At 57.2% G+C, this 26,254-nt stretch overlaps 1 protein-coding gene across 1 annotated transcript; it reads right to left on the bottom strand.

Moving 5' to 3' along the window:
• Positions 1–484: 484 nt before the first annotated feature.
• On the bottom strand, positions 485–19,345 carry DEGS2 (delta 4-desaturase, sphingolipid 2). The gene is made up of 3 exons (XM_043922434.1): positions 19,177–19,345; positions 2,571–3,313; positions 485–989 (listed from the first exon to the last, which is right to left on the bottom strand). Exons 1-3 carry the CDS (start codon positions 19,256–19,258, stop codon positions 843–845), a joined length of 972 nt encoding a protein of 323 aa, XP_043778369.1. The 5' UTR covers positions 19,259–19,345; the 3' UTR covers positions 485–842.
• Between the last annotated feature and the right edge of the window lie 6,909 nt (positions 19,346–26,254).

The raw sequence follows: 26,254 nt of genomic DNA on the forward strand, positions 1-26,254 counted from the left end.
CCAGGCGCCCTCCTGCTGCCTGCCTGCCCGTGGGAGACCCGGACGCCCATCCCGACACAGCCCCTCCCTGGGCCGGGGGGCTGCCGACGCCTCCCCGGTCACCTGTGTCATCAGTCCTTGGCTTAGCCAGGACAGGCAGTGCCCCACGTCCCTGAGACACCATCAGAGCTGCCCTTCACTTGGACTGGCACCTCGGTCTGGCCACCTGTCCACCCACCATCTCCCTGACCCGCGGTACCTCTTCTCCAGCCCCACATCTGAGCCGGTGGGGGTGCGGGCTCAAGGTGGAGCAGGGGTGAGGCAGACCGGGGTGGTGGGCGGGTTGAGGCAGGAGCATGGGCCAAGGGACACATGGACCTCTGCCCACACCTGGGGCCAGCCAGGATGCTGCCTCAGTGCTGGTCCCCACGAGGGCGGCACACAGCGGCCCCAGGCCCTGCTCGCAGGGAGCCAGGCCCAATCCGGGGAAGTAGGCTCTGGGGACTTGAAAACCAACGCTGGATTTAATTTAGGGCATGGGAACGCCAGAGGACTCTGCTCCCTAGGCGCAGAGTGCCCAGGGCAGGGTCAGGCCCAGCCCTGAAAGGGAGGGCCGGCCTGAGGTCACCAGTCCATGTACAGCCCGAGCCGCCATCGGTGCCCGCTGCCGCCAGGTGTGGTCTGGGGGAGGGGGTGCGGGGCGGGGGGTGCTCCGGGGAAAAGAGCAGCGGCCCAGGGCGCGGGAACCAAATGCAGCCAAACCAGTTCTGGGTATTAGGCCGGGAACGCTGACAGCCAGCCCTGCATCGGGCGGGGCGGGGCGGGACAGCAGCGAGCCCCAGGACGCCAGCCGGCCGTCGGGCTCACAGTTGGTTCTCCGCCAGCTTGCACACCCTCTTCACCCGCGCGAAGGGCCCCAGGGAGTCGTCGAACACAAAATCCCAGAGCACCTTCACCCACGAGTGGTGCTGGGGCAGGTGGTCGTAGTACTCGGGTGCGATCTTCCGTACCTGCAGGGGTGGGGCGAGCGGGTCAGCGGCCGCGCGCGCGCACGCACGCAGACGCACGTGCGAGCACACAGACCACGTGAGCACGTGCACGCGCGCACAGCCCAGTCCGCGCTGAGGGTACCTGTGTTCTCCCGCTGAGCCAGGCAGGAGGCCGCAGGCGCTGCCCGAAAGCGGAGGGGCCGCTGGCACCAGGAGGCGCTGAGCTTCCCCCCCTCCCCCCGCCCCCGGCCCCAAACGGGGTGAGGAATTAAAATGCACACTCCCCTCCCTCCCGGGGGCCCACACCCCGAGTCTCTGATCCAGGAGCCCCGGGGTGGGCCGGAGCGCTGAGTCCTGCTCAACCACGGTCTGTGCCCGCGCCTCCGCACCCGGCACAAGATGCCCTCGGTGACCTGCAGGCTCTCCTCCGGCCTCGGCTCTCACCACCCCCTCACCCCAACACCCTCCTCTCTGGCCTCAGTACCTGTCATTTCCCACTGCAGCTCCCTGCCCCACTCTGCACCTGACACCCCCAGCCCACCTCCTCCAGGAAGCGCTCCAGCCTAAGCAGCTACATCCACACCGGCACCTCCCCTGCTCGCCAACCGTGGGGAAGGCCAGGTCCACAGGGCCTGCTTTATGGCCGAAGACGGGGCGGGAGGGGGTGGGGGGGCGCCCTCCGGGGATGAAGGGACCCACAAGGCGGGAGCTGGGAGCCTTTGACTTTGCTTGGGAGGAGTTAAAGGGTCACAGCTGACAGCAGACGCTCCTGTGAGCGTCTTGGGTCAAAAGTCTGGCTCTGCTGCTTCCTGGGGCCAGGGAACCCCCCTCCAACCTTAGCCTCTGCCTTCTCATCCGTGAAATGGGCATGATGGCCTTGAAATGTCGCATGGGCTTAGGGTGAGGCGTCCACGAGACAGTGGTCAGCACAGAGCAGGACCTCGGAGGAGTGGGGCGGAGCGGGGTGGGGGTCAGTGCACCACAAACACCTGCACACCCAGGCCAGCGCTCTCACACACTCGAACCCACGGGTGGGTGAACATGCACACCCAGACACGCATGTACGGACAGGCACACCTAACCACGTGGACACACAGGGACACACACACAGACTTGCACACTCAGACACTCCTCCAACCCCAGGTCTCCCAGGACGGATGCTTCATGCTGACCCCTAGGGTCACAAAGGGCAAGACCTCTGGCCTCTTTGTGCCATGAGGGGGCCCTGGAAGTTTGCAGGGCAGGGACAAGAAGGGGGGTTGCCTCGCCCACACTGCTGCACCTTCTGAGGCACACAGAGGGCCAGCGGCTGGGCCCAGGACACACAGCCAGCCTGTGCCTGTCACAACTGTGCTCAAACAGGGTCCCATGAAACCAAGAGGCCTGAACTGTAACTTAGCCCTCAAGCCCCTGCCCACCCTGAATTCACCTCCTCGTTCTCCAGTCAGGCACGCCGTGTGCCTCATGGCCTTTCCCCCTGCCCTGGGGACCGCAAGGGAGAACGTGGCCACCCCATGATCGGCAGGAGAGAGAGGCCACAGGGCAGCCCAAAGCCCTCCCCACACCTCCCCGCCTCGCCCCCCACCCCCTGACCCCGCCTACCAGGGGCAGGTTGCAGCCGGGGATGCTGGGGAAGTCGTGATGCTCCATGTGGTAGCCCACATTGAAGGTGATCCAGTTGAGGGGCCCGTAGTAGGAGTAGGTCTCGTGGCCCTTGAGGAACATGTAGTGTTCAGCCACAAAGTGGCCCGAGATGGGGTGCAGGCCCAGGCCCAGCAGAGAGCTGGCCAGCAGGTAGACCACGGGCTTGAGCCCCCAGAGGGCGTAGATGGCGGCGTCAGCCGCCAGCTGCACCAGGGCGTTGCAGAGCTCCATGCGGGTCATGGCCTTGGGGTGCACGCAGAGCGGCCGCAGCGCGTAGAAGAAGGGCTGCAGGACCAGCCAGAGCAGCTTGCGGGCCGGAGTGCAGAAGAGCCAGCCCTCGAAGCGCGTGGGCACGTCCACGTCCAGCCCGTCGCCACCCAGGTAGCGGTGGTGGTCCACGTGGTACTTCTTGAAGGTGGCGGCGTAGGGCAAGCCCACGGGCAGGTTGGCGAAGATGGCGAACCAGCGGTTGTGGGCGGCGCGGCCCGTGCCGAAGGCGGTGTTGTGCGAGATGTCGTGGATGGCCAGAGTCAGCGAGTGGTTCACGCAGCCCCCGAAGGCATAGGCCCAGAAGAAAAGCCAGCGCCACGCCAGCCCCTGCACCAGCCAGCAGGCCAGCAGCTGCACCAGCACCATCCCCGTTACGGTCCACTTGAGGTGGGGGTCCGGCCGCATCAGGGCCTTGATGGCTGGGTACTTGGCTGTAGGGAGGGCGGAGGAGAAGGTGAGGCAGGCATTGGCCTCCTGGGTCCCAAAATCTGTGCTTCCCCCCCCACTCCCACCCCACTGGACCTCCCCCTCCTTCCCGTCCCCCTCCCCCTTCCTCTTCCCTCCCCCTCCTCTCCTCCTCCCATTTTTCCTGCCCTCTTCCCTCCCTCCCGCCTTTTCCCTCCACCATCAAGCCCCCAGGCGGTGACCCAGAGAGTACTGCAGACTCTGCACCCGCAGACCCGCCTCCACCGCCCACCCCAGGGGGGCTCTGGGGAGACTTCCCAGAGTGGCGGGATGGGGGGGGGGGTCCTTGGTCACCAGCCTCAGCAAAGAGCAGGTGTCAGCCTGGGTCACAGAAACGTGATGCCCAAAATCAAAGCAGCTGCCGGGAGCTGCAGGTTCTATACCCACGCGGTGCTGTGCGTGGTTGTGTCTTCAAGGGTGGGGGGTGGGCCACAGGCAGACTCTCTGGGCCCTGGGAGGGGGCGGCGGGGCTGGGGGAGGGGAATGTGGAGGGCTCTGGCTTTGTCTCGGTATTTCAGTCCTTTTAAACAAGATCTGAAGGAAATAGGATAAAACGTTGGATATGCTTATTTGGGGGTGGGGGTGGTGGGTGTTTATTATCATGTCGTTTGTACTTTTCTGTATTTTGTTTAACAGAAAAGGGAGAACACAATGGCAGGGCAGTCGCCCAGGCAGGGAGTAGCCAAGAGAGAAAAGGGTGGAGTCGGGGCCCTTAGGTCCAGAGGGCAGTGCCTTCTAGAAACCTCTACTTGGCCGGAGGGGGCTGCAGGGCCAGGCGTAAGGCTGCTGAGCTGGCTGGTGCAGTGTCCAGAGGCCGGGAGGGACAGGGCAGGGGCGACACGCGCTCGAGGGGACGTCACGTTCACACCCCAGGTCTGCTCTCTCCCTGGGATCCTCAGGTGGGGCCAGTGTCCGGGCACACGGATGGGGATTGAGGCCAGGGAGGATGCAGGCGCCCTTAGGGCCATCAGTGCCCAACTCCAGTGTGCCCAATGTCGACCCCTCCTGCCCAGCCAGCAGCTGGGCGGCCTCAGGCTGGCCTGGGAAGAGGGTCCCCCAGGGCTGCAGCAGAAGCCAGGCAGGCCCTGACTCAAATCGCCCAGCATCCGATCCTGGCCTGCCCGTCTCTCCCAGTGACCCAGGAAGTCGCTTCCCTTTTGTGCTCCTCCTTCCTCCCAGCCCAGAGAACTTCCTATCAGAGCCACTCAGCAATGCGATCAACTGTTTTAGAGGTGGTGAGCTGCCTGTCCCTGGGGGTATGCAAGGCGATGCACACAAGGGCCAAGGAATTCTGTCCAGTCAAGGGGGAAGCTCTCTCCAAGTCCCCCCACCCGAGCTGCAGTGGCACCACAAGCCCATCTTGAGATCAGCCCTGATCTCACTGGGTGGCCGTGGTACGTTCCCACCCTCCCTGGGCCTCTTGAGTCTCAGAGTGACATGCGGATGTGCCTTGGAGGCTGTGTGTCCCCCAGACTGGTCCTGATGGTGGGCCAGCTCGCATCCGCTGGAGATGCTGGGGGGACTGTCGGGGTCCCCACGTCCTGCAACCTCTGCCCAGGAAGCCCACGGAATCCGCCTGGCAGCACCTACACCCCCGCTGCCTACACAGCAACACTCCCACCAAGCCGTCACCTCATCCGGCAGCTACAGTGGTTTGGGCTTCAGGCAAGTGAGCGGATGCGCTATAGTCTGCCTCAAGACAGCCTGCCGGGGGCCAGGGTGGGGTCTGAATATCATACCCCTGCCCCCTGTTATTTCTTTAATATACAGTTTTACTTCTTCATTTTTGCCTGTGCTGGGACTTCGTTGCTACCAGGGCTTTTCTCTAATTACATCAAGCGGGGGCTACCCTTTAGTCGTGGTACCCGGGCTTCTCATTGCAGCGGCTTCTCTTTTTGCAGAGCACGGCGCTAGGGTGTGCGGGCTTAGTTGCGGTCTGTGTGCTCTCCAGCACAGGCTTCATAGTCGTGGCGAACGGGCTTCGTTGCTCCACGGCATGTACCATCTTCCCGACCAGGGACTGAACCCATATCTCTTGTATTGGCAGGCAGATTCTTTACCACTGGGGCTTCCCCCGTAGCTCAGCTGGTAAAGAATCTGCCTGCAATGCAGGGGACCCTGGTTCAATCACTGGGTCAGGAAGATCCCCTGCAGAAGGGATAGGCTCCCCACTCCAGTGTTCCTGGGCTTCCCTGGGGGCTCATATGATAAGAGAATCCACCTGCAGTGTGGGAGACCTGGGTTCGATCCCAGGTCTCTTGAGACGATCCCCTGGAGAAGGGAACGGCTACCCACTCCAGTATTCTGGCCTGGAGAATTCCATGGACTGTATAGGCCATGGAGTCCCAAAGAGGTGGACACGACTGAGTGACCCTCACTTACTTTTTTTTACCACTGAGCCCCAGGGAAGCCCTCCGCTCCCTGTTCTTATTCCGGCCTCCTTCCCCCTACTGCCTGCTACTCCCAGGCTTCCACCTTGCACAACTGCCTGGGCCCTTTGATCCAGAGAGCTCTCCCTGAATCTGCCAAGGACACCATCTAATCAGGTCCAAGAGAAGGGTGGTCACAGCACAGTGTCAAAGCTGAACCTGGGAAAGCGCAAGCAAGCGCAGGACGGACGATAAATCTCAGCCCTGCTTAATGGGCCCCCGGGGACCACAGCATCCCCAGCCAGAGTTGGAAGACAGCAGCGTTCAAATTGCAGCTCTGGAAAGAGGGTTTAATAACCAGACTATATAAAGATCTCCTTCAACCCCCAAACAAAAAAACAAACAGCCCAACGAAAAATCGGCAAAGGAACTTGAATAGATGTTTCTCCAAAGATGTGCACCTGGTCCTCTAAGCACATGAAAAGATGCTCAACATCATCAGTCACCAGGGGTGCCGCCAGCATCACTGTGTGGTCCCAACTCAGAGCTGCTAAGACACCTAAACTCAGAAAAACAGAAAATAACAGGTGCTGACACGGCTGCGGAGAAACAGGGATCCTTGTCTGTGTGTTGCTAGTAGGAATGCAAAATGGTGCGGCCACTGTGGAGAGCAATTGGGTGGTTTCTCGTAAAGTTAAAAATGGAATTAACCATAAGACCACGTAGTTCCACTCCTAAAGAATTTAAATTCAGGGTCACAGATACTTGCACACCCATGTTCAGAGAACTATTCACAACAGCCAGAAAGTAGGAACAACCATCAGTGTCCATTAACTGATGAGCAGATAAACAAAAATGAGGTCCAGCCACACAACAGAATATTATTCAGCCTCAGGGAGGAATGAAACTTCCAGTTATAAAACAAGTAGGACATAGGAATGTAATACCCAGAATGGTGATTACAGTTAGTCATACTGTACTGCATACTTTTAACTTGTTACAAAAGCAGGTCTTGAAAGTTCTCATCAAGAATTTGTCATCCCATGCTCACTAAACTTACTGTGGTAATCATTTTGCAATACATACACATATCAAACCACTATGTTGTACACTTTAAACTTATATTATCTGTGAATTACATCTCAAAACTGGAAAAAAAAAAAAAAAGAATTTGTCATCCAAGAACTCATCAAGATAAAAAATTGTAATACTGTAAGATGACAGATGTTAACTAGACTTATGGGGGTCATTTTGAAATATAATATATGAAATCATTGTGTTGGGGGGGAGAGATAAATTAGGCGTTTAGGATTAAAATATCTACATTACTATATATAAGATAGATAATCAACAAGGACCTACTGTGAGCACAAGGAACTATACTCAATACCTTGTAATAATCTATAATGGAAGAGAATGTAAAAACTAATATTTGTATGTTCGTATACTTGTACATGTATATAACTGAACCATTTTACTGTATATGTGAAACTAACACATTATAAATCGACTATTTCCATTAAAAAAATTTTTTTAATCACTATGTTGTATACCTGAAGCTAATATAAATATAATGTTATAGGTCAGTTATACTTCAATTTAAAAAATCCTTACATGGAGAAGGAAATGGCAACCCACTCCAGTATTCTTGCCTGGGAGATCCCGTGGACAGAGGAGCCTGGAAGTCTACATGGGGTCACAAGAGTCGGACACAACTTAGCAATTGAACAGCAGCAAGCCCACAATCAGGCCGGTTGTCATTTGGGGAAATACCCCTTGATGAAATGTGACATAAGACGGAGAGTTAAGTGACCTAGCAATATGGAATGTAGAGTTTTGTAAGAAATTAAAACTTATGTATAGAGTCAGAGTTGCAAATATTCAAATAATAAAGTCGGGGGCTATGGGAAAAATAAAAAGTCCTTATGTTGACTTTCCCACTTCCCCACTTCACAATGTCAGCGTCCTTAATCCTGGTCCTGGGAACAGACTCCCGAATAAACTACCAGCACCTCCTCCTCCAAAAACAGGGATGAAGGACTGACCCAGGCGACTCACAACATGGATGAACCTTGAAGACATTATGCAGAGTGAAAGAAACCAGTCACAAGAGGCCACAAACTGTATGATTCCACTTCAGTGAAATATCTAGAATAGGCAAGTTCACAGAGCCAGAAAGCGGAGGCTGCCAGGGCCAGGGGATGGGCAGTGATGGGGAAGGGGTGTAGCGTCTCTGTTTGGAGTCAAGAAAAAGGTTTGGAAACAGTAGTGAGGGCTACACCACACCGTGAATTCACGTCACCAAATCACACGCTTTACACACGGTTAAAGCGGGGCTTCCTGGTGGCTCAGCTGGTAAAGAATCCGCCTGCGATGCAGGAGACCCTGGCTCCATTCCTGGGTCGGGAAGATCCCCTGGAGACGGGATAGACTGCCCACTGCAGTATTCTTGCCTGGAGAATCCCCACGGACAGAGGAGCCCGACGGGCTGCATACACCTCATGAGGTCTCAAAGAGTCGGACACGGCTGAGCAGCTAAGCACAGCACACATGGTTAGAATGGCAAATTCTGTTAGAGCTTCCCATGATATAAAAAATTTTTAAAAAATGCCGGCTCCAAGCAGGTTACCTCAGCTCCAAGGCTTGTTTCTGAACCGTAAACAGGCCACTGGGAGGATGGATAGATAAGGCACGGAGGCTCGGGCTGACTGGCTGGGAGCAGGCACCCAGATTAATCTGCGCTTTGTGACGAGCGGTCAACACGTGGAGACCCGGCAGGTTTAACAGGCCGACAACCAGGGTGCTGCCCGCAGACGGGGATGCCGGGGACGGGGGTGGTGGGATTAAGCCGGTGGCCGCTTCCTCCCAGGCCTGCCCACGTGGCCCAACGGCAGCCACGTGGGTCGTCCCCCTGTTGTGGGAGGCCACTTGGCTTCCCCAGGAAGGCCAGAGGCCCCCAGGCGATGCCCGCTGCCCCAGGCTGGCAAGAGAGGCAGGGACCGGGAAGCAAGGCCCTGCCACCTGAAACCAGCTCCCAAGGTGGAGGGAGAGACTGGCAACTGGGCGGGGGGGTGGAGCAGAGAACAGCGCCCCCAAAGATGCCCACCTCCTACTCCCCACTTCCACGGTGCCTGGGGTGCTGGCCTGAGGACCTCATGACAGCAAGCAGCGTCTGGGTTATCCCAGCAGCCCAGCGTCACCCCAGGCTGGGGACAGCGGGGAAGCCGGCAGGAGAGGAGGTCCAGGGATGCGCAAGGTCTCCACCTCCCTCGCTGGCTGTGACGATGGAGGGGCCGTGAGCCGAGGGGCGCAGGCGGCTCCAGAAGCTCGAAAGGCCCGGAGACAGATTCCCCCGCCAGCGCCTCCGGAGGAAACTGCAGCCCCCTGAGACCCGGGTCAGGCATCGGACCTCCAGGACCGTGAGGGGACAAGTGTGGGGTCTGCAGCCCTAGGAGACTAGCAGCAGCTGGACCGCGGACGAGGAAAGCCCGGGGCTCCAGCAGCCCGGACGGCCTCGGGCCCCACCTCGGCCCGGCCTGGCATCGGGCACAGTGGCCACTCTCGCTCGACCCTGCCATCGAGGGCCGCACGGCCCACCAGCCTTGGCCAAGGCCGGGCAGCCAGCGTGGCGTGCGCCCAGCATCACCCTGCCGGGCAGGGCCAGGGAGACCAAGGACCCGGCCGGCGGGTGGAGGCCCCACTCAGGAGGGGGTGCAGTGGGCAAGCCTCATTCCAGCTTGTTCTGGCCCCGAGAGGGGGTCAGGGTGAGCAGGGACATGTCAGAGGGTGGGCCTCAGTGTTACCCAGGAAGATGGATGCCTCCAGTGGGGGGCTGAGAGGCCTGGGGAGGGGGTCCAGTGGCCACGGTGGGGTGGAGCAGGGGAGGAAGAGGTGTCTCCGTGACAGCTGGGGCCAGAAGGACGCGCCTGTGACCTCAGCAGTGGGGAAGCTCTCACCCACAGTCTAGGCCTGCATGTCATCAAATGCAAGGCCTTTGCATACCTGGATGTCAGGCTGGGACCACAGGCCCCGCCGGGCTCCACCAGTCTCCCGAGCAGCAGGGGCGGGTCTCTGGGCACCAGCCTCCCTCCTTGAGCAAGCAGGGACTGGGCCCTTACCTGCCCAGACACACCTGGGAGCTGACTCAGGTAGCCAGGGGCCACAAGCCTCTACAGGGCTGCCCCCCCCCCCCCGCCCCCGGTTCCCCTTGGAAGGAGGCCAGGCCCGGGGCAGGAGAGCAGGGCAGGCCACACCAGTACCAGGTGAGCACAGCCTGGCAAGTTCTGGGCCAGCAGGGACCAGGAAGGACCCCAGCTCAGGCACCCAGGCCCATGGACAGGCCACTCCTGTGCTGCTCAGAGGCCAGGGCCGTGACCGAGCCAGCAGCTGTGACCTTGGATGGGGAGCCCCCAGTGCCTGTCGAACAAGGCCAGTAAGTCCTGCGTGAGTGGAACAAAGCGCATCCTGGGGGTCCCCCCGCTGCCTGGCCTGGCGCCACCTTCTTGCTTTCCTGATAGTTCCCCAAGGACTCAGCTGCCCTCAGCTCGGCCGCGGCCTCAACATGGGCGGGAGTGCCTGGTCTCCAGCCCCCACCCCTGGCCAACCGAGGCCGTACACTGCTGTACACTGCCCCCCAGCCTAGGTCTCCGCATCTGGGAAATGGGGTGATGCCTGCTCCCCCACACCCCGCCACATCCAGACTGTGGCGAGCCTGGGGTGATAGCTCGGAGCCCTAGGAGCTGTTACTACTGGTGTTATTAAACAGTTTCCTGACCTGAGAGTAAAAACATCCCATTTCTGACCCTTGGGGCCGTGGACTGATGATGGTGGAAGCCGATCTGGCCCCAGACTTGCTTTAACCTATGAGAACAGGCCCCAGACACCCAGACCACGACGCCACTGGGCCTGGCCGTCCTGCCGGAAGCAACAGGAAGTGGGCCGATGCACAAGCTGGACTCTGGGCAGCTCAGGGGCAATCTGAGAAGGGGCCAAGCTCCAGATCACCTCCCCGCTGCCCAGAGCCCTGTCCAGACCACAGAGACGGGGCGGGGGGAGCCCCAGCAAGCCATGACGGCGGGGGGATGGGCAGAGCAAGTGCTACAGCCCAAGGGGGACCCAGGCAAGACCCTGTGAGGGTTCAGACAGCAGAGCACCGGGGCGGGGGGGTGGCGCAGCAGATTCCAGGGGTGGCAGCACTGGGAGGCCTCAATGAACGGCCTCAGCCTTCAGTGAAGACCCCAGGAAGGCGCCATCTAAGTGGGGCCACTCTGGAGAGTCCCTTGGACTGCAAGGGGATCCAACCAGTCCATCCTAAAGGAAATCAATCCTGAATATTCATTGGAAGGACTGATGCTGAAGCTGAAGCTCCCATACTTTAGACGCCTGATGGGAAGAACTGACTCATTGGAAAAGACCCTGATGCTGGGAAAGACTAAAGGTGGGAGGAGAAGGGGACGACAGAGGATGAGATGGTTGGATGGACATGAGTTTGAGCACGCTCCGGGAGCTGGTAACGGACAGGGAGGCCTGGCGTGCTTCGGTCCTTGGGGTCACAGAGTCGGATACAACGGAGCGACTGAACAGCGGCAACTCTGGACCAACCCGAGCGGCACTGGTGAGTGGGTCAAGCTGGTTCTCTAAGCCATCTACCACCTGCTGGACAGGTGGAACAGCAAACATTGAACCTGTTCAATGCCAGGGCTTCCAGGCCCCAGGAGAGCTTGGGAGGCTTGGGGTCCTCTCCAAGAAGATGTTCTGGGGCCCTCCAGCTACGCAGGCCTAACGAGGTCACTGGGCACAGTCAGATTCCAGATAGCTGTAGCTGTGGGCTTGGGGTGTCCCACTGCGGGGGTCAAAGAGGATTAGAGAAAGGAAGGCAGGACAGGCGCCTGCTGGACTTAGCAAGGCCCCCGGGGGCCCCAGCAGGAGCTGTGTGGGCAGGAAGCAAGGTGAGAAGGTGAGTGAGGGCAAGGGGGGAGTGGGCGGGCTGGGGGGTTGAGATGGGGGAGAGGGGGCGGCAGAAAGAGGGGATGGAGGTGCGGGGCAGGGTCATGGAGAAGGCCAGGGTGGGGGTGGCTGGCCTGACCGAGGGGTGTGTCTTCCAGGGCTCAGGGGTGTGGCCGGGGAGGGGAGAGCTGCAGGCTCCATCTTCTCCGGGTCCCAGGAGAGGGGTGAGGCTGGAGGAGGAGGACGAGAGCGCCCTGCAGCCCCCAAAGCGGAGCCCTGGCCCAGCCTGACCAGGCTCTGCCCGCCCCCCCGCCCCGGGCAATCTCAGCTGACGGCAGGGGAAACCTGCCTACCCGGGCCTCCAGCGCAGAGCACCGCAGAAGCTGGCTAAGGACACGCAGGCCTCAGGGCTCTCTGGTCCCGTCTGGCACCCTGGAGCCGGGCACCGACTGCTGCCTCGAACCAGACCCATGCAAATGGCTTTCCAGCAGCGACTCAGGTGGGGCCCGAGGCGGCAGGCCAAGAACAGCAGTCACTGCTGGAAGTCACACTGTCCAGGCACAACACAGGAAGGATGGGGGCCCAGGGGAGGGGAGGGTCCAGGCAAGGCCGACGGAGCCGAGACTTGACCTCAGGACCCCCGGCTTCGGGCCTGCCAGACGTGAGCCGGAGCCCGGGTGTGGAACCGGACCTCAGCAGGTGAAACGTGCTCGGCGTCATTCGGGCCCCACCAGCCCGCCTAGGAGGGGACCAGGCTCCCAGCTTAGAGACAGGCACACAGAGGCTGCACCACGCCTGATTTCCACCGGCTCCTCCAGAGTCTGCAAGGATCCCTCAGCCCCAGAGGAGCTGTTTCCTGAAGCTGGGCTGTGTCGTCAGGGCCAAGTGCCCGGAGATAAACCCTGGGTCCCCGTTCAGGAGAGCCGCACTCCAGCCTGACTCAGTCCAGCTGCTGTGCGCCCTGGGGCAAGCCCCTGTCCCTCTCTGGGTCAGCTTCCTCACTCTCCATCCCTAGGGGGCCGCTCTGAGTGCCGGGCTATAAACACCCGGGGGTGGGGGTGGAAGAGGGAGGAGGCTGCCGGCCCTGAGGTGCCGACATACATTTACATACATTTACATACACGGCAGACTTGTTCACAAGCCCCGAGGGCCCAGCAGAGGAGGAGCCTGTGGGAAGGCGGGACCTAGGCTGGCGCAGGGTCGGCTGCCACCCCACAGAGCAGTCTCCCGTGGATGCCACCTGGCTGTTCCCAGAAGCTTTCCTGATGAGCCCCGCTGTGCCAGGTCGCAGTGGGCAGTGAAGGCTGCCGGGTCCTCACCCTCTGCGGGCAGCGGGGGTGGTCCCCAGGCCCCCACCTCGCCCTTGCCGACCGGCTGCTTCCCCAGGGAGGTCAAGTGCCACGATGGTCCCACTAGCTCGGGGTGGAGGGGTCCCTTCCCCACCAGGAGCTCCCTCGTCTAGAACATTCCCTGACGTCTGTCAGTTCCCTGCTGCCCCCCCAAGCCACAAGTCACACCACATGCGCTCCGGGTGCAGCGCCTTCCCTCACCGCCCCCCTCCACGGCCCTGCTTCCGACGGCATCTCCGACAAAGGCGCCCCAGCCCTCTCCAACGCTCCTTCCCGCACGGCTCCTCACAGCTCTGCTAAGCCGTCCCCCGACCCCCAGCCCTGTCTCTCCCACCTGGGTTTCGGTTTCGGAGCCAAAAGGCAAAGCTAGGCCTGTCTGGTCAGTGTGGGAGGCACTGGGAGTGGTGGAGGGGACCGGGGAAGGGGCCCAGAGCACCTCCAGGAGTCACGACCCCACCCCCTCACCTGCCTCCCGCAGAACCTGCTCCTGATTCACTGACAAATATTTGCCAAAGCTCCGGGGATGAGCCAGGCCCCAGATCCCGAGGCGGGAGGGGCTCCTGGGCTGAGCAGGGCTGGGCGCCGCATGTCGGGGCGTACACTGTGTCCCCCCGAGGATGTGCCGGGAGAGGACGCACACCGGACCCGTGACCCTCAGGCGGGAACTCGCAGGCCGGGACTCGAGACGTGAGTCTAGGATGGTCACTGCAAGGGGTCCTGGGCCCTCCGGGGTGAGGGCAGCACTCTAAACTCGATTGGATTGTGTAACCTCACTAAAAATCGCTGGACTGTGTCTTTATAATGAGTGAATTTTATGGCATGTAAATCATGCCTCATAAAAGTGGGTACAAATTAAAGAATGCGGGTTAGAAGCAGGCCAGGAGGAAAGGCATGGCACACACATTAGTACAGAGGTCGGAAAGAATGAGAGCAGGGGCCACGTGAGCTGGAGTCTGCCCATGAGTCACGTGCCAGGGGCTGGACGGGAGGCAGGCTGTTCTCAGGTCCCGGGTGGAGGAAAGGGTGGGTCAGAGGTGCGGGCCATGTCACCAGGTTAGAGACTTGTCGTAACCCTAACCCTAACCCTAGATGGCCAGGTGACCTTGGGCAGGGTGCCTAAATTCCCAAGGTCCCGCCCAGCATTAAAAAATGCAAAAAAATGTAAATGTCTGTAAGATTAAATAAAAAAAAGTAGGGAGGAGAAGAGAAAAGAATGGAAAAAATGTTCTAAGTGAAAAGACAGGGCTTCCTGCTCCCCAGTGGCAAGGATTAAGCTGTATGCCCCGTGCTGCTGCTGATGCGACCCTGGCATCGCTGTGTGCCTGACTCTTTGAGACCCCATGGACTGTATCCCTCCAGGCCCCTCTGTCCATGGGATTCTCCAGGCAAGAATACTGGAGTGGGTTGCCAAGCCCTCCTCCAGGGGATCTTCCCAACCTAGGGACCAAACCCATGTCTCTTACGTCTCCTGCATTGGCAGGTGGGTTCTTTACCACATCGCCACCTGGGCGCTGCTGGAAAGAGGATAAAGCCCCGGGACGGTCCTGGCAGGTGGGACTAGAGATGCTCAAGATTTTGTTGCCTCCTGCAGCCTCGCTGGGATGGGCACTGGTGGCGGTGGGCCCGGCCCTGCCCTGCCCTCGGGAAGCTCAGAGTCGAGTGGAAGAGTCGGACAATTAAAGCTACCGCCCCACAAGCCGATGCAGATTTACAGATGGGAGCAAAGGTCACGAGGTAACAGTGCACAGTACTCCACGGGAGGACAAGGGAGGGGTGGCTGGGGAGCGAGGGTGGGGTACACTGTGGTGTAGACCACCAGCCCACGCCTGACGCTGTCACACCCCACGTATGCTCCCATCTCCCCAGCAACGTGGGCAGCGATGCCTGTTGGCAGTGTGAAGTTGGCCATGATGGAAATGGTTACAAAGACTGACAACTGCCAGTCTGCAAATCAGGGACTTTTCATTTCCTCCAGAGAGTCAACTCATTAATTATTTCCAAACAAAAAGTCTATGTGCACACACGTACTATCACACAATGTTTCTGAGAAAGGGACATTTAGTCTGAGACTTGAAGGAATCCTAGAAGGAGGTGGAGTAGGAAAAAGATTTCAAGCAGAGGAAACAGCGTTTGCAAAAGCCGTGAAATAGGCAGATGGAGGGCGAGCCACACTCCACCGAGTGGCCGGAGAGCAGGAGCTAGGGAGAAAGGTTACCAGAGTACTGGGGTGTCGACAGAGAGCAGAGATGAGATTTTTAGGAAGCGAAACCCTTGGAGCAGGGGTCCCCAACCTCTAGGATCTAATGATTGATGATCTGAGGTGGAGCTGATGTGATAATAATAGCAGTGAAGTACACAATAAATGTTGTGCGTGTGAATCATCCCCAAACCATCCCCACCCCACCCCAGGTCCAGCGAAAAACTGTCTTTCTTGAAATACGTTCCCTGGTGCCGAAAAGGTTGGGGACCGCTGCCTTGGAGGATTCAAGCCAGGAAGGACGCAGTCAGGTCAAATACGGCCCTAGGGATCACTTAGTGTCTGTGCGGCCGTGTACCCAAGCACCCCTCCCTCCCCACCCAACTTCGGAGCACAGCACCCCTTTTTCCAACAGCTGCTTCCCTCTGTCCTCACAATGTGATGCTGTGTGGCTTGCCCATCCCCTGCCGACTGGCCAATCAGAGGCCTCACAGCTCTGGCCAGAGGTGAGCTGGCTCAGGGCAGAAGGGGAGGGAGGCACCTGTTTCCTCTGCGGGATCTCAGAGCTGGGTGGCCGCAGGCTGCAGCCCGCCTGGTGGACACGGAGAAGGAGGGTCAGGCAGGATCAGGACAGAGAGAACGGCCCTGTGGCCTCCTCTCCTGTGGTCTCCATGAACTCCCTCGAGCTTGTCAGCCAGTTCAGTTCTGGGCTTAACCACTTGCCACTGAGAGAGCCCCGGCAAAGGCTTTTCCTAAGCAAATAAGCCAACAATTGCCGGAGCCTTACTTCCTTGTTTTCCTTGGATTATTTTTTGATTATTTGATTTTTTTTTTTAACTATGTGTGTGCCCTTTCATAAATAAAACACAAAAACAAACAAAAAAAATCACAAAGCTGTTTGTTTTTGAAAAGACAAATTCAAACCCTGCCTCTTACTCCTCTGGGCGTGCCTGGCTTGGGCTCTGATCTCCGACAGGACGGAGCCCCACCGGCTCTCTGCTCCTGCCCTTGCAGCACGGGAACCTCAGCCCTGGCCTGGGAGGCATGTCTCCTCCATCCAGGCAGGATCTGGAGGTGGACTTTGGTCCTGCACAAAGAGCACTGCTGCTGGCTCTACGCAAGGACTTCCTGGGTTCTGACTCCGGGATTGAGCTTCCCTAGTGGCGCTAGTGGTAAAGAACCCGCCTGCCAGTGCAAGTAGATGTAAGAGACACCTGGGTCAGGAAGATCCCCTGGAGGAGGGCATGGCAACTCATTCCAGCATTCTTGCCTGGAGAATCCCATGGACCAAGGAGCCTGGCGGGCTACAGTCCATGCGGTTGCAAAGAGTCAGACAGACTGAAGTGACTTGGCATGCACGCACGACTCCAAGAGGTGAGGCTCTTTAGGAGCACTGGGGCACATCCCTGCCTGAACACCAACTTGGCCTCTGAGCTGTGTGGCTCTGGGCAAGTCACTTCCCCTCTCTGAGCCCCACTCTGTGCCTCCCATCTAAAGAGAGACCAACAGTTACACGTAGGGTTTTCTCAGGCTGGGAAACAGCAGATGGAAGAAAACAGGAAAACAGAGATGGAAGAGCACTCACTCCCCGTCCTTGGGGAAATCACGGAGCCTTGCTGCAAGAGAGCAGCTAATATTGATTGAGTGGTGGCAAAACACTTCACACCACCTCATTTAACCTGCACAACACCCCCACAAAGAAAGAACTACAATTAACCCGTTCAACTCAATCAGACCTCAGTTTCTTCATCTGCTTATTGACTCGCCCAGGGTCACAAAGCTGATGAGTGGGTGTGGTCCTGGCTCACAATCAAGGTCTGCAAAGCTTCCAGGTCTGGAAACCTGCCTCCAAGAAGTAAAGACCTGATGGGCTGGAAGGGGAATTCCCCTGGAGCACCTTCCCCCAACCCAGGCCGGGAGGGGGCTGTTCCTGCAGGAGGGAGAGCTGAGCTGGAGCGAGTAGGGCAGGCAGGCAGGACTCTGGGGTGGAGGAACCGCAATGCCTGGGAGGGAGGGAGGGAAGAGGACACGTTCCAAGTTCCTTAGCTCAAAACTGGCTGTGTGGGGAGGAACCCGCAGCACCCAGTGCAGTGGGAATTTGCAAAGCGCCCTGGAGAGTCAGCCCTTGAGAACTTGTGCTGTCCCCGCCCTGGCCCAAGTCTCCACCCTCTCCTCCAGGTCTTCCAGGGTTCCCAGCCATCCCATCCAGGATGCTTCCTGGATTGGTTCCAGGGCCCATGGCTTCTCTCTTCAGAGAGGAATCCTTCTCCACGTCCTGGCGAGCTGGGTACCACAATGGAGCACCTTCTCACCCAACATCTCCTTTTATCCTCACACCCACTCTGCCAGAAAGGATTACTGTGCCCATTATGCAGAGTGGGGAAGTAATGCTGCAGTCCAGAGTGTCTGCATCCCCCCAGGCAGCTCTGTGGGCCAGGCTATATCCCCCAGCCTTCTCCACCTGGGGCCAGGTGCGCAGTGAGTCCCGTAAGGGGGGTGGGTGGCGGGGAGAGCCCGGGAAGGGGAAGGAAACACAGCCCTGCAGGACCCTCTGAGCCACCTGCAGGAAGTTCGCAAGTGCAACAGACGATGCCGCCCACCCCCCACCCCCGCTGGGGCCACGCACAGTGCAGGGTTATCGCTCACCTCACAGGGGAAAACCACAGACCCACGGACCCACCCAGGGGCCTCCAGGCCCTGGGACCCCAGCAACAGCAGGGCATAGCCCTACATTAACCACTCTGCATCCTGTGTCTGAAAGGTTTAAAAGGAATACTTTCCTAGTCTTGGGGTGGAGCAGGAAGACACAAAAGAGAAAATTTTAAACAAAAGATCCAATCTATTCAAATGCATTTTTAAAAAAAAAGCTCATCTGATTATAAAGGGAAGATTTCCAATGTATTGTATAAGACTAAGGGTTAAAAACCTCAATACAAAGAGTTCTAACAACCCAACAAGCAAAACGCCAACCCAAGAGAAAGCAAAACACAAATTTAAATGGCCAATTAGACACTGAAAGCAATCAAATTAAATATTAAAGTCATAATGAAATAGTATTGTTTTGTCAACCTGTTTGGCAAAGAATAAAGACTTTTGCCAACTGCACGTGTGGGTGAGTGTGTGGAATGGTGACCGACTTTGGGGAGAACCACCGTGTTCACCTGGAAACCGATATGGCTGCAAAGGTGACTTGGTGGCACCTAGCAGCAGCTGCTCTGGAGGTGCGAGTCCTTGAACCTCTAATCGTGGGTAAAGGAACCGTACATTCTGGGTCCTTCTGAGAGACTGATGGAGCCCGCAAGGTGGGTGAGTCCACAGGATGGGTGACCATGTAAGTAAAGATGACTTTCCAAGCCACCGTACATTGCGCTACAAAATAAAAGGACACTCTGGTAAACTTTTCTTTGTTGTTTGTTTGTTTTTAAATAAGTTGTCTCTCGTTCAGCTTTGCTTCCTTCGAGGCGTTCATTCTGCCCTAAAGCCGGGTACTGGGGCTGGGCTTGGCGCCTCTCGGGCGGGGCCGCCGGGAGCCGGCGCCCTGCGCACGGGGGAACCCAGGGTGCGGTGCCCAACAGGTGGCCACGGAGCTGCCTTCGCGGGCGGGGGCGGCGCATCCCTCACAAAGACAGTCCCTGGGGCTGACCTGTGCGCCTCGAGTCCGGGGAGGGTCTCCCGTCCCACAGCCGGGATGGAGTAGCCGAGACGCGCTCCCCCGACGCACGGATCTGGGCTCGGGTCCTCGATCCCGGGACAGAGACAGAGACGCGAAGGAGAGTCCCAGACCGGAGCGGGGGACCCTGAGTTGGGGAGGCTGCCGGACTGGGAGTGGAGCTCCCACCCTCTGAAGCAGAGGTCGGAGAAGGCCTGCTGGGCATCCGGGCCTCGCAGAAGCGACGCCTCCCCGGGTTTGGGCTGACCCGGGACACCACACGGCCCCAGGGCTGTCCCCACTTGGGGCCCGCGCTCACCGAGCATCTCCTTGCGCCTCTGCGTGTGAGGCTGGTCCGTGTAGACCCACTCGAAGTCGCTGCGGCCCGCGCTGTTGCCCATGGTGGGGCTGGGAGCGCGGCTCTGAGCGCCCGGCTGCTGCTCAGGGCTCGGCTCCGCGGCACCTGTCGTCCTGCGCCGCGCGAGGACCAGTTCAGGGCTCGGGGGCGGGGCCGGGATGGGGGCGGGGCCTCGGGGCGGGGCCTGGAGCGCCTGGGCCAGCAGGCGGGGCGGGGGCTCAGGGGCGGGGCCTTGGGCGGGACAAGGAGCCCCTGGGCCAGCAGGGGGCGTGGCCTCAGGGCGGGGCCGGGGCGCCTGGGCCACCAGGAGGGGCGGGGCCTCGGGCGGGGCGGAGGCGAGTCCCCGGGCCTCTCGGCGCCTCAGTTCCCTCGGGTTGGAAAATGGGCTGTTAGAGCGACCCCGGGAGAGTCCCCGGACCCCCGCACCCCGGGGTGTGCGGGGACGCCCGGGCCCATCGCGGCTGGGCGCCTGTTCTCTCGGCGGCCCAGAGCCACTCGCGCTCCCGCCGCCCCTGCCCCGACGGACCCGCGAGTGAGGAGCGTTCCCCTACGCCCCGCCGCCCGGCCCGGGGCAGGAGTTGGAGGGTAGTTAACAGGGGTTAGACGGCTGTGTTGTGCGGGTGAAAAGAAGGGGAGGCTTCCCTGGCGGTCCAGGGGTTAAGACTCCGCGGTTCCACTGCAGGGGGCGTGGAGGCAATCCCGCATGCCGGCATGCCCCGCCTTGCAGCCAAAATAAACAAACAAACAAACCAAAAGCAGAAGGAGTTCGGGAACGATTCGTCACAGTGATCCGCCCTGCCCCTACCCACTCCTTTCAGGCAATCAGAGGGCAGGTGATGAGGCGTCTGCAGCTCCGGGGAGGTGAGTCAGCCCCATCCCCGCCTTCTGGGAAAGCTAGGGACAGGGACACGGGCACGGAAGAGGCCGATTACAACTCAGGATTATACGTGCCGAGACACAGGTAGGTCCTGGGGCAGCCAGGGCACAGTCCAGTGGTTTTTGTATTAGGTCTCAAAGGGTGAGTAGGAGTTCAACCGCTAAAGAAGGCCAAGGGCATTGGCGGTAGAGCCAATGGAAGATGCAAAGGCTGGGACTTGGAAGAACCCAAACCTTGTCGGAATGGAGAGTCTGGTCTGGGGGGAGTCGGGGCTCAGGGCTCTTCATTTTTCTCCTTCCCAGGGATCCCTCCCGTCCTCCTCTTGCTCCTCTGGGGCTTTGCATGGTGTGCCCTGTGTACTGGAACCCGGCCTGCAGGAGCTGCCTGGGGAAGCAGACTGACCTGGAAGTCAGAGGTACCACAAGGCAGGCAGGAAATGATGGCGGGCATCGCCCCCAGTCTCCTGCAAGTCTGTGGCCAGGGGTGTGGTACATTTGGCAGACGGCCCTCAGCCTAGGGCCAGAGGCAGTCCTGGCATGAGATGACAAGGGAAGCAAATATGTGGGCACACCGTGACAGCCAGCCACCTGCCCCAGAGTCAAGGGTAGGAAAATGGGCCAGTGCGGAGGCTGGCTTCCCTGTCCAAAGGGAACATGCTTAGAGCCTTGGGTCATTACCACCCCCTGCACCATCCAACAGTGTCACCTTCTTCGCTTGCACACCTCTGGGAACGGAGAGCTCAGCATCTCCCAGGGCAACCTGCTCTGCTCACAGCCAGAGGGAGCCATAGCAGTCATCCCAACAGCGGCCACTTTACAGATGGGTAAACCAAGGCTCAGAGATAAAGAGGGCCTCAGAATAAGCTTCCCTTATGACTCAGACAGTAAAGAATCTTCCTGCAATGCAGAAGACTAGGTTCAACCCCTGGGTGGGGAAGATCCCCTGGAGAAGGGAATGGCAACCCACTCCAGTGTTCTTGCCTGGACAATCCCATGGACAGAGTAGTCTGGTGGGCTGCAAAGACTTGGACACCAGTGAGCAATGAACACTTTTACTTTCTTTCACTTTTCAGAATAAGCAGGAAAGCTGGGACACGCCCCTGATCTTCCACTTTAAAAGCCCAAAGTCAGAGTGTCAGATCCATGTTACAACCAGTGAGATCTGGGTCCCAGCTCTGCCCTCTGGTCACCACCATGACTGCCAGCTCCCTCTGCCCGGTACAGAGATCAGAAAACCACTCACAGATGGACCCCAGGACTGCGCCTGTCCAGTTGACACTAGCCCAATGGCTTCATTTTACAGATGAGAATATTGAGGCCAAAAAGGGGACAAGTCAAAGGACAGACTGAAGAGAGACCTGGGAGTAGAATAAAAGTTCAGGACTTTCAATCCTGTTGTTGTTCAGTTGCTAAGTCATGTCCAACTCTTTGTGACCCCATGGGCTACAGCACGCCAGGCTTCCCTGTCCTTCCCATCTTGTTCAAAGTCATGTCCATTGAGTCAGTGATGCCATCCAGCCATCTCATCCTCTGTCATCCCCTTCTCCTCTTGCCTTCAATCTTTCCCAGCATTCGGGTCTTTTCCAGTGAGTCAGCTCTTCGCATCAGGTGGTCAAAGCATTGGAACTTCAGCTTTAGCATCAGTCCTTCCAATGAATATTCAGGGTTGATTTCCTTTAGGATTAACTGATTTGATCTCCTTGCTGTCCAAGGGACTCTCAAGAGTCTTCTCCAGCACCACAAAAGTAACAGTTCTTCATTGTTCAGCCTTCTTCATGTTCCAACTCACATCCGTACATGACTATTGGAAAGACCATAGCTTTGACTATATGGATCTTTGTTGGCAAAGTGATGTCTCTGCTTTTTAATACATTGTCTAGGTTTGTATAGCTTTTCTGCCAAGGAGCAAGCTTCTTTTAATTTCGTGGCTGGCTGCAGTCATGGTCTGCAGTGATTTTGGAGCCCAAGAATATAAAATCTACCACTCTTTCTGCTTTTTCCCCATCTATTTTTGATGAAGTGATGGGACCAGATGACATGATCTTTGTTTTTTGAATGTTGAATTTTAAACCAGGTTTTTCCAATCCTGAGTAATCCCCAGTTCCCCGAGGTCAGCTTGGCCCACAGAGACTCAGCTTCAAGATGGTGAACCCACTCAGAGCACGTGCCCTAGCCTCCCCACCACGTCTCAGGTCCTGGAAATGAAAGAAACTGCATGTCTGCTTGCAATGCGGTGTCCTACGTGGGATCCTGAACCAGAAAATGGGAATTAGGTAAGAACTAAAGGAATCTGAATAAAGTATGGACTTAAGTTGATGATAATGTGTTAACATTAAAAATGTTCACTTTCTTATACATTAGATTATGTTAATATCTTATAGATATAAAGAGAATTGGGTGTAGAGGCTATGGAACCATCAATACTATCTTCGCAGGTTTTCTGTAAATCTAAACCAGATGTTAAAGTTGATTTAAAAATGAAGTGTAGGGACCTCCCTGGTGTCCAGTGATTAGGACTCCTCACTTCCTCTGCAGGGAAAACAGGTTCAGCCCCTGGTCCGGGAACTGAGAGACTGCATGCCACACAGTGTGGCAAAAAAAAATTTAAATAATTAACTAAACTAAAAATGAAGTGTATAAAATATACATATACCTATACATACCTACCTATACATATATACACGTACATATGCATATATATGCATATATATGTAACTGTTGTCATTAAACCCCTAACAGCATTGGAAAACGGAGGCTCTTGTGGGTGGTAACTAAAGGAAGCCAACAAGGCCAGCCACTCTTCCATGACTCCTGCATGTCCTTCAGCCCCCACTTCCTCTAAGCTGGGTGCCAGCCCCAGTAGGGGGGTTCACCGACCCCCAGGAGAGATCCTGACCTCTTGGCAGGGTGCTCTGGTGTCTTCAGCTGCCTGTGAGGAGCGGGAAGCAGCTACGCCCAGAAGTCCTAACATAGTGCTTGCTGCCCCAGCAGAAGTCCTCCCCTGCCCAATGTTTGCAGAAAACAGGCCAGAAGGCATTCCACACTGCACCTCCCAGCCCTCCCCAAAGCCAGCAGTCTATCAGCCCGTGACTCAGAGCCAGCCAACACCGGAGGGAAATCACTCCATGAAAAAAGGGCAGCCAGGAGCTCTCCTGGTAGCTCAGATGGCAAGGAATCTGCCTGTGATGCGGGAGACCCAGGTTAGATTCCTGGGGCAGGAAGATCCCCTAGAGAAGGGAATGACTACCCACTCAGGTATTCTTGCCTGGAGAATTCCATGGACAGAGGAACCTGGGCTACAGTCCATAGGGTCACAAAGAGTCAACACGGCTTAGCAACTAACACTTTCACTTTTCACCCCAAGAATGAGAGGAACTTCACACCTGGGAAAACAGAGCCAGGGGGGAAAGAGAACCGGATTGAGGAATGAGAGTAATGTCTCCCAGGAAACATAAAGGTCTATTCCAACCTGTTAAATAAACACACCACAGATGGGTAGGTGCAAATTGCTTCTTTAAAAAGAAAAAACAATCAGCAACCAATCTCAGGACTTCCCCCACAGGCCAGTGGTTAAGAATCTGTGCTTCTACTGCAGAGTTCCAGCCCTGGCTGGGGAACTAAAATCTCACATGCCAAACAGCACAGCCACCTGTGGGAGGGAAACCTCTGTTGAAATGAAGGCACGTAAAAGAAGAGAATAAAGAGCAGGAATAGAAACCCAACGTCCCTCTAATGAGATTTCTAGAAGGAGAGAGAGAATGAAGGAGAGGTGACATTTATTCTTCCTCTGCCTTTTCTTCGAAGAAATAACCTCCCACTGAAATGGTAATGTAATTGTATGTATGGCCAATTCTGCCAGCCTGACAAACATTGTTACACCATGTGCTAATTTGCTTATTATCTGCTCCCTCCTCTAGAGTGTCTTGCTCCCTGGGGTGCAACTCTTCACCCCTAATGCCCAAAAGAGTTTCTAGCACTGGGGATGACCTTAATAACAATTTGTTAAATGAGAGAATGAATGAGTCACATCAAACATGTGATAAATTTCCCCAGAACAAAGGAAAGACATGAATTTTCAGACAGAAGAGGGTGTCGACAAGAGGAAAGCTTGGTTCAGCCAGTTTGGCAAACGCTGCCGAAACGCAACCTCCATCATGATGGGGGGGCTTTCACTCCTGGGGACATGTGGCAAAGAAACAGAAATGACATTCGCCAAAGATGTGTGCATGGATGTTCACAGCAGCTTTACTGGCAGGAGCCAGTCCTGCAGACAAACCCAGCCTCCAACCACCAGAGAACAGACAGACATCTCAGGGCCAATTCACCCGCTGGAAGGTGTGATGAGATCAAACAACAGCAACCGAAACTTACACCAATGTGTGTCTCATCTGAGCTCTTGCATTTTTTTGTATTTCTTTTTTTTTTCCATGCTTTTTATTTTATTTTCTATTTTATTTACTTATTATTTTTTGGTTGCACTGGTCTTTGTGGCTGCACAGAGTATTCTCAAATCACAGCGAGTGGGGGCTACTCTTCATTGCAGTGTCCAGGCATCTCATTGCAGTGGCAATTCTTGTTGCAGAGCACAGGCTCTAAGCATGGATTCGATAATTCTGGCTCATGGGCGGGTTCACTGTGGTGCAGCAGCTTCATTGCTCTGAGGCATGTGAAATCTTCCCAGACCAGGGATCGAACCTGTGTCCCTTGCATTAGCAGGCGGATTCTTATCCACTGTACCACCAGGGGAGTCCCGATTTTCTGTATTTCTGATGCTTTGACATCTTGGGGCATTGCTGACCCTGAAGAGACCACCCTCCAGGGCTGGCCAGTTCCTAGAGATGGTGAAAGCCTAGCCCGGGAGCATGCATTTCCTGTAGGGCCAGTCCAGTGTTAGTCACTCAGTCGTGTCCAACTCTTTGCAACCCCTGGACTGTGGCCTGCCAGCCTCCTCTGTCCATGGAATTCTCCAGTCAAGAATACTGAAGTGGGTAGCCATTTCCTTCTCCAGGGGATCTTCCCAACCCAGGGATCGAACCCGGGTCTCCAGCATTGCCGGCAGACTCTTTACGGTCTGAGCCATCAGGGAAGCCCCCTTCCTATCAGGCGAACTCACCTATGTGGGGCCACCACCTGGCCTGCCTGCTCTGGGCTCAGAGCCAGTGTTCCCCTGCCCGGATCACCCCAAGGCTAGGTGCCAGACAACTCGACAGACAAATAAAACTATTCAAACCAGGACTTCCCTGGTGGTCCGATCGTTAAGACTCCAGGCTTCCAATGCACGGATTCAGTCCCTGGTTGGGGAACTAAGATCCCGCTTGCTGCATGGCACAGCCAAAAAAAAAAAAGATTAAGTAAAATAAAATATTAAATAGCTTAAAAATTATTCAGAGCGGACTTCCCTGGTGGTACAGCCAGTGAGAATCCTCCCGCCAATGCAGGAGAAACAGGTTCGATCCCTGGCCTGGGAAGATCCCACATGCCTCAGAGCAACCAAGTCCCGGAGCCACAGCTACTGGGCCTGTGCTCCAAAGCCCAGGAGCCACGACTACCGACGCGAGCACGCCTCGAGCCGGCGCTCGGCAACAGGAGAAGTCACCGCAACGAGAAGCCCTCACCCCACAGGGAAGCGTAGCCCCTGCTCGCCGCAACTAGTGAGAAGAAGGAAGGAAGACCCAGCGCAGCCAAAAAGAAACAAATACAAATGTTTTTTAAAAAATTGTTCAAACTAACGAATCCTAAGCCTGCCGACCATGCCTCACCCGTTCCTTCCTGGAAACCACAATAAAGGCTCCTGCCCTGCTCCGCGCTCACACCCCTGCTCTTGAACCTGCCCAGCTTCTGCGTGTGACCCTGGTGGCTCTTGCAAACGATTCAGGACGGCCTGTCTCATCCAGGGCAGCGGCTCCCTGATCTGCTGGCTTCACCAAACCTGAATGACGATAAAACCTACATTGTGGGCCTCGGATGGAAGGAGGAGCTCTTCGCGGACTCCCTGGTCCCGCCGGACGGCAGCGGCTGTCCGGGGGCGTGGCGCCACCTGCTGGCAACGCCTGCGTCGGTGTCGCTGCTGTTCTGAGTCTGAACCCTTGCTTGCCCAGAGGCCATAGGACGTTCCCCGGGTCCCCCTTTTTCTTGGTTGACCAGCTAAGTTTCCAAAGGCCCC

The sequence above is a fragment of the Cervus elaphus genome, chromosome 13, assembly GCF_910594005.1.
Source record: "Cervus elaphus chromosome 13, mCerEla1.1, whole genome shotgun sequence".
In the NCBI taxonomy this organism is placed as follows: Eukaryota; Metazoa; Chordata; class Mammalia; order Artiodactyla; family Cervidae; genus Cervus; species Cervus elaphus.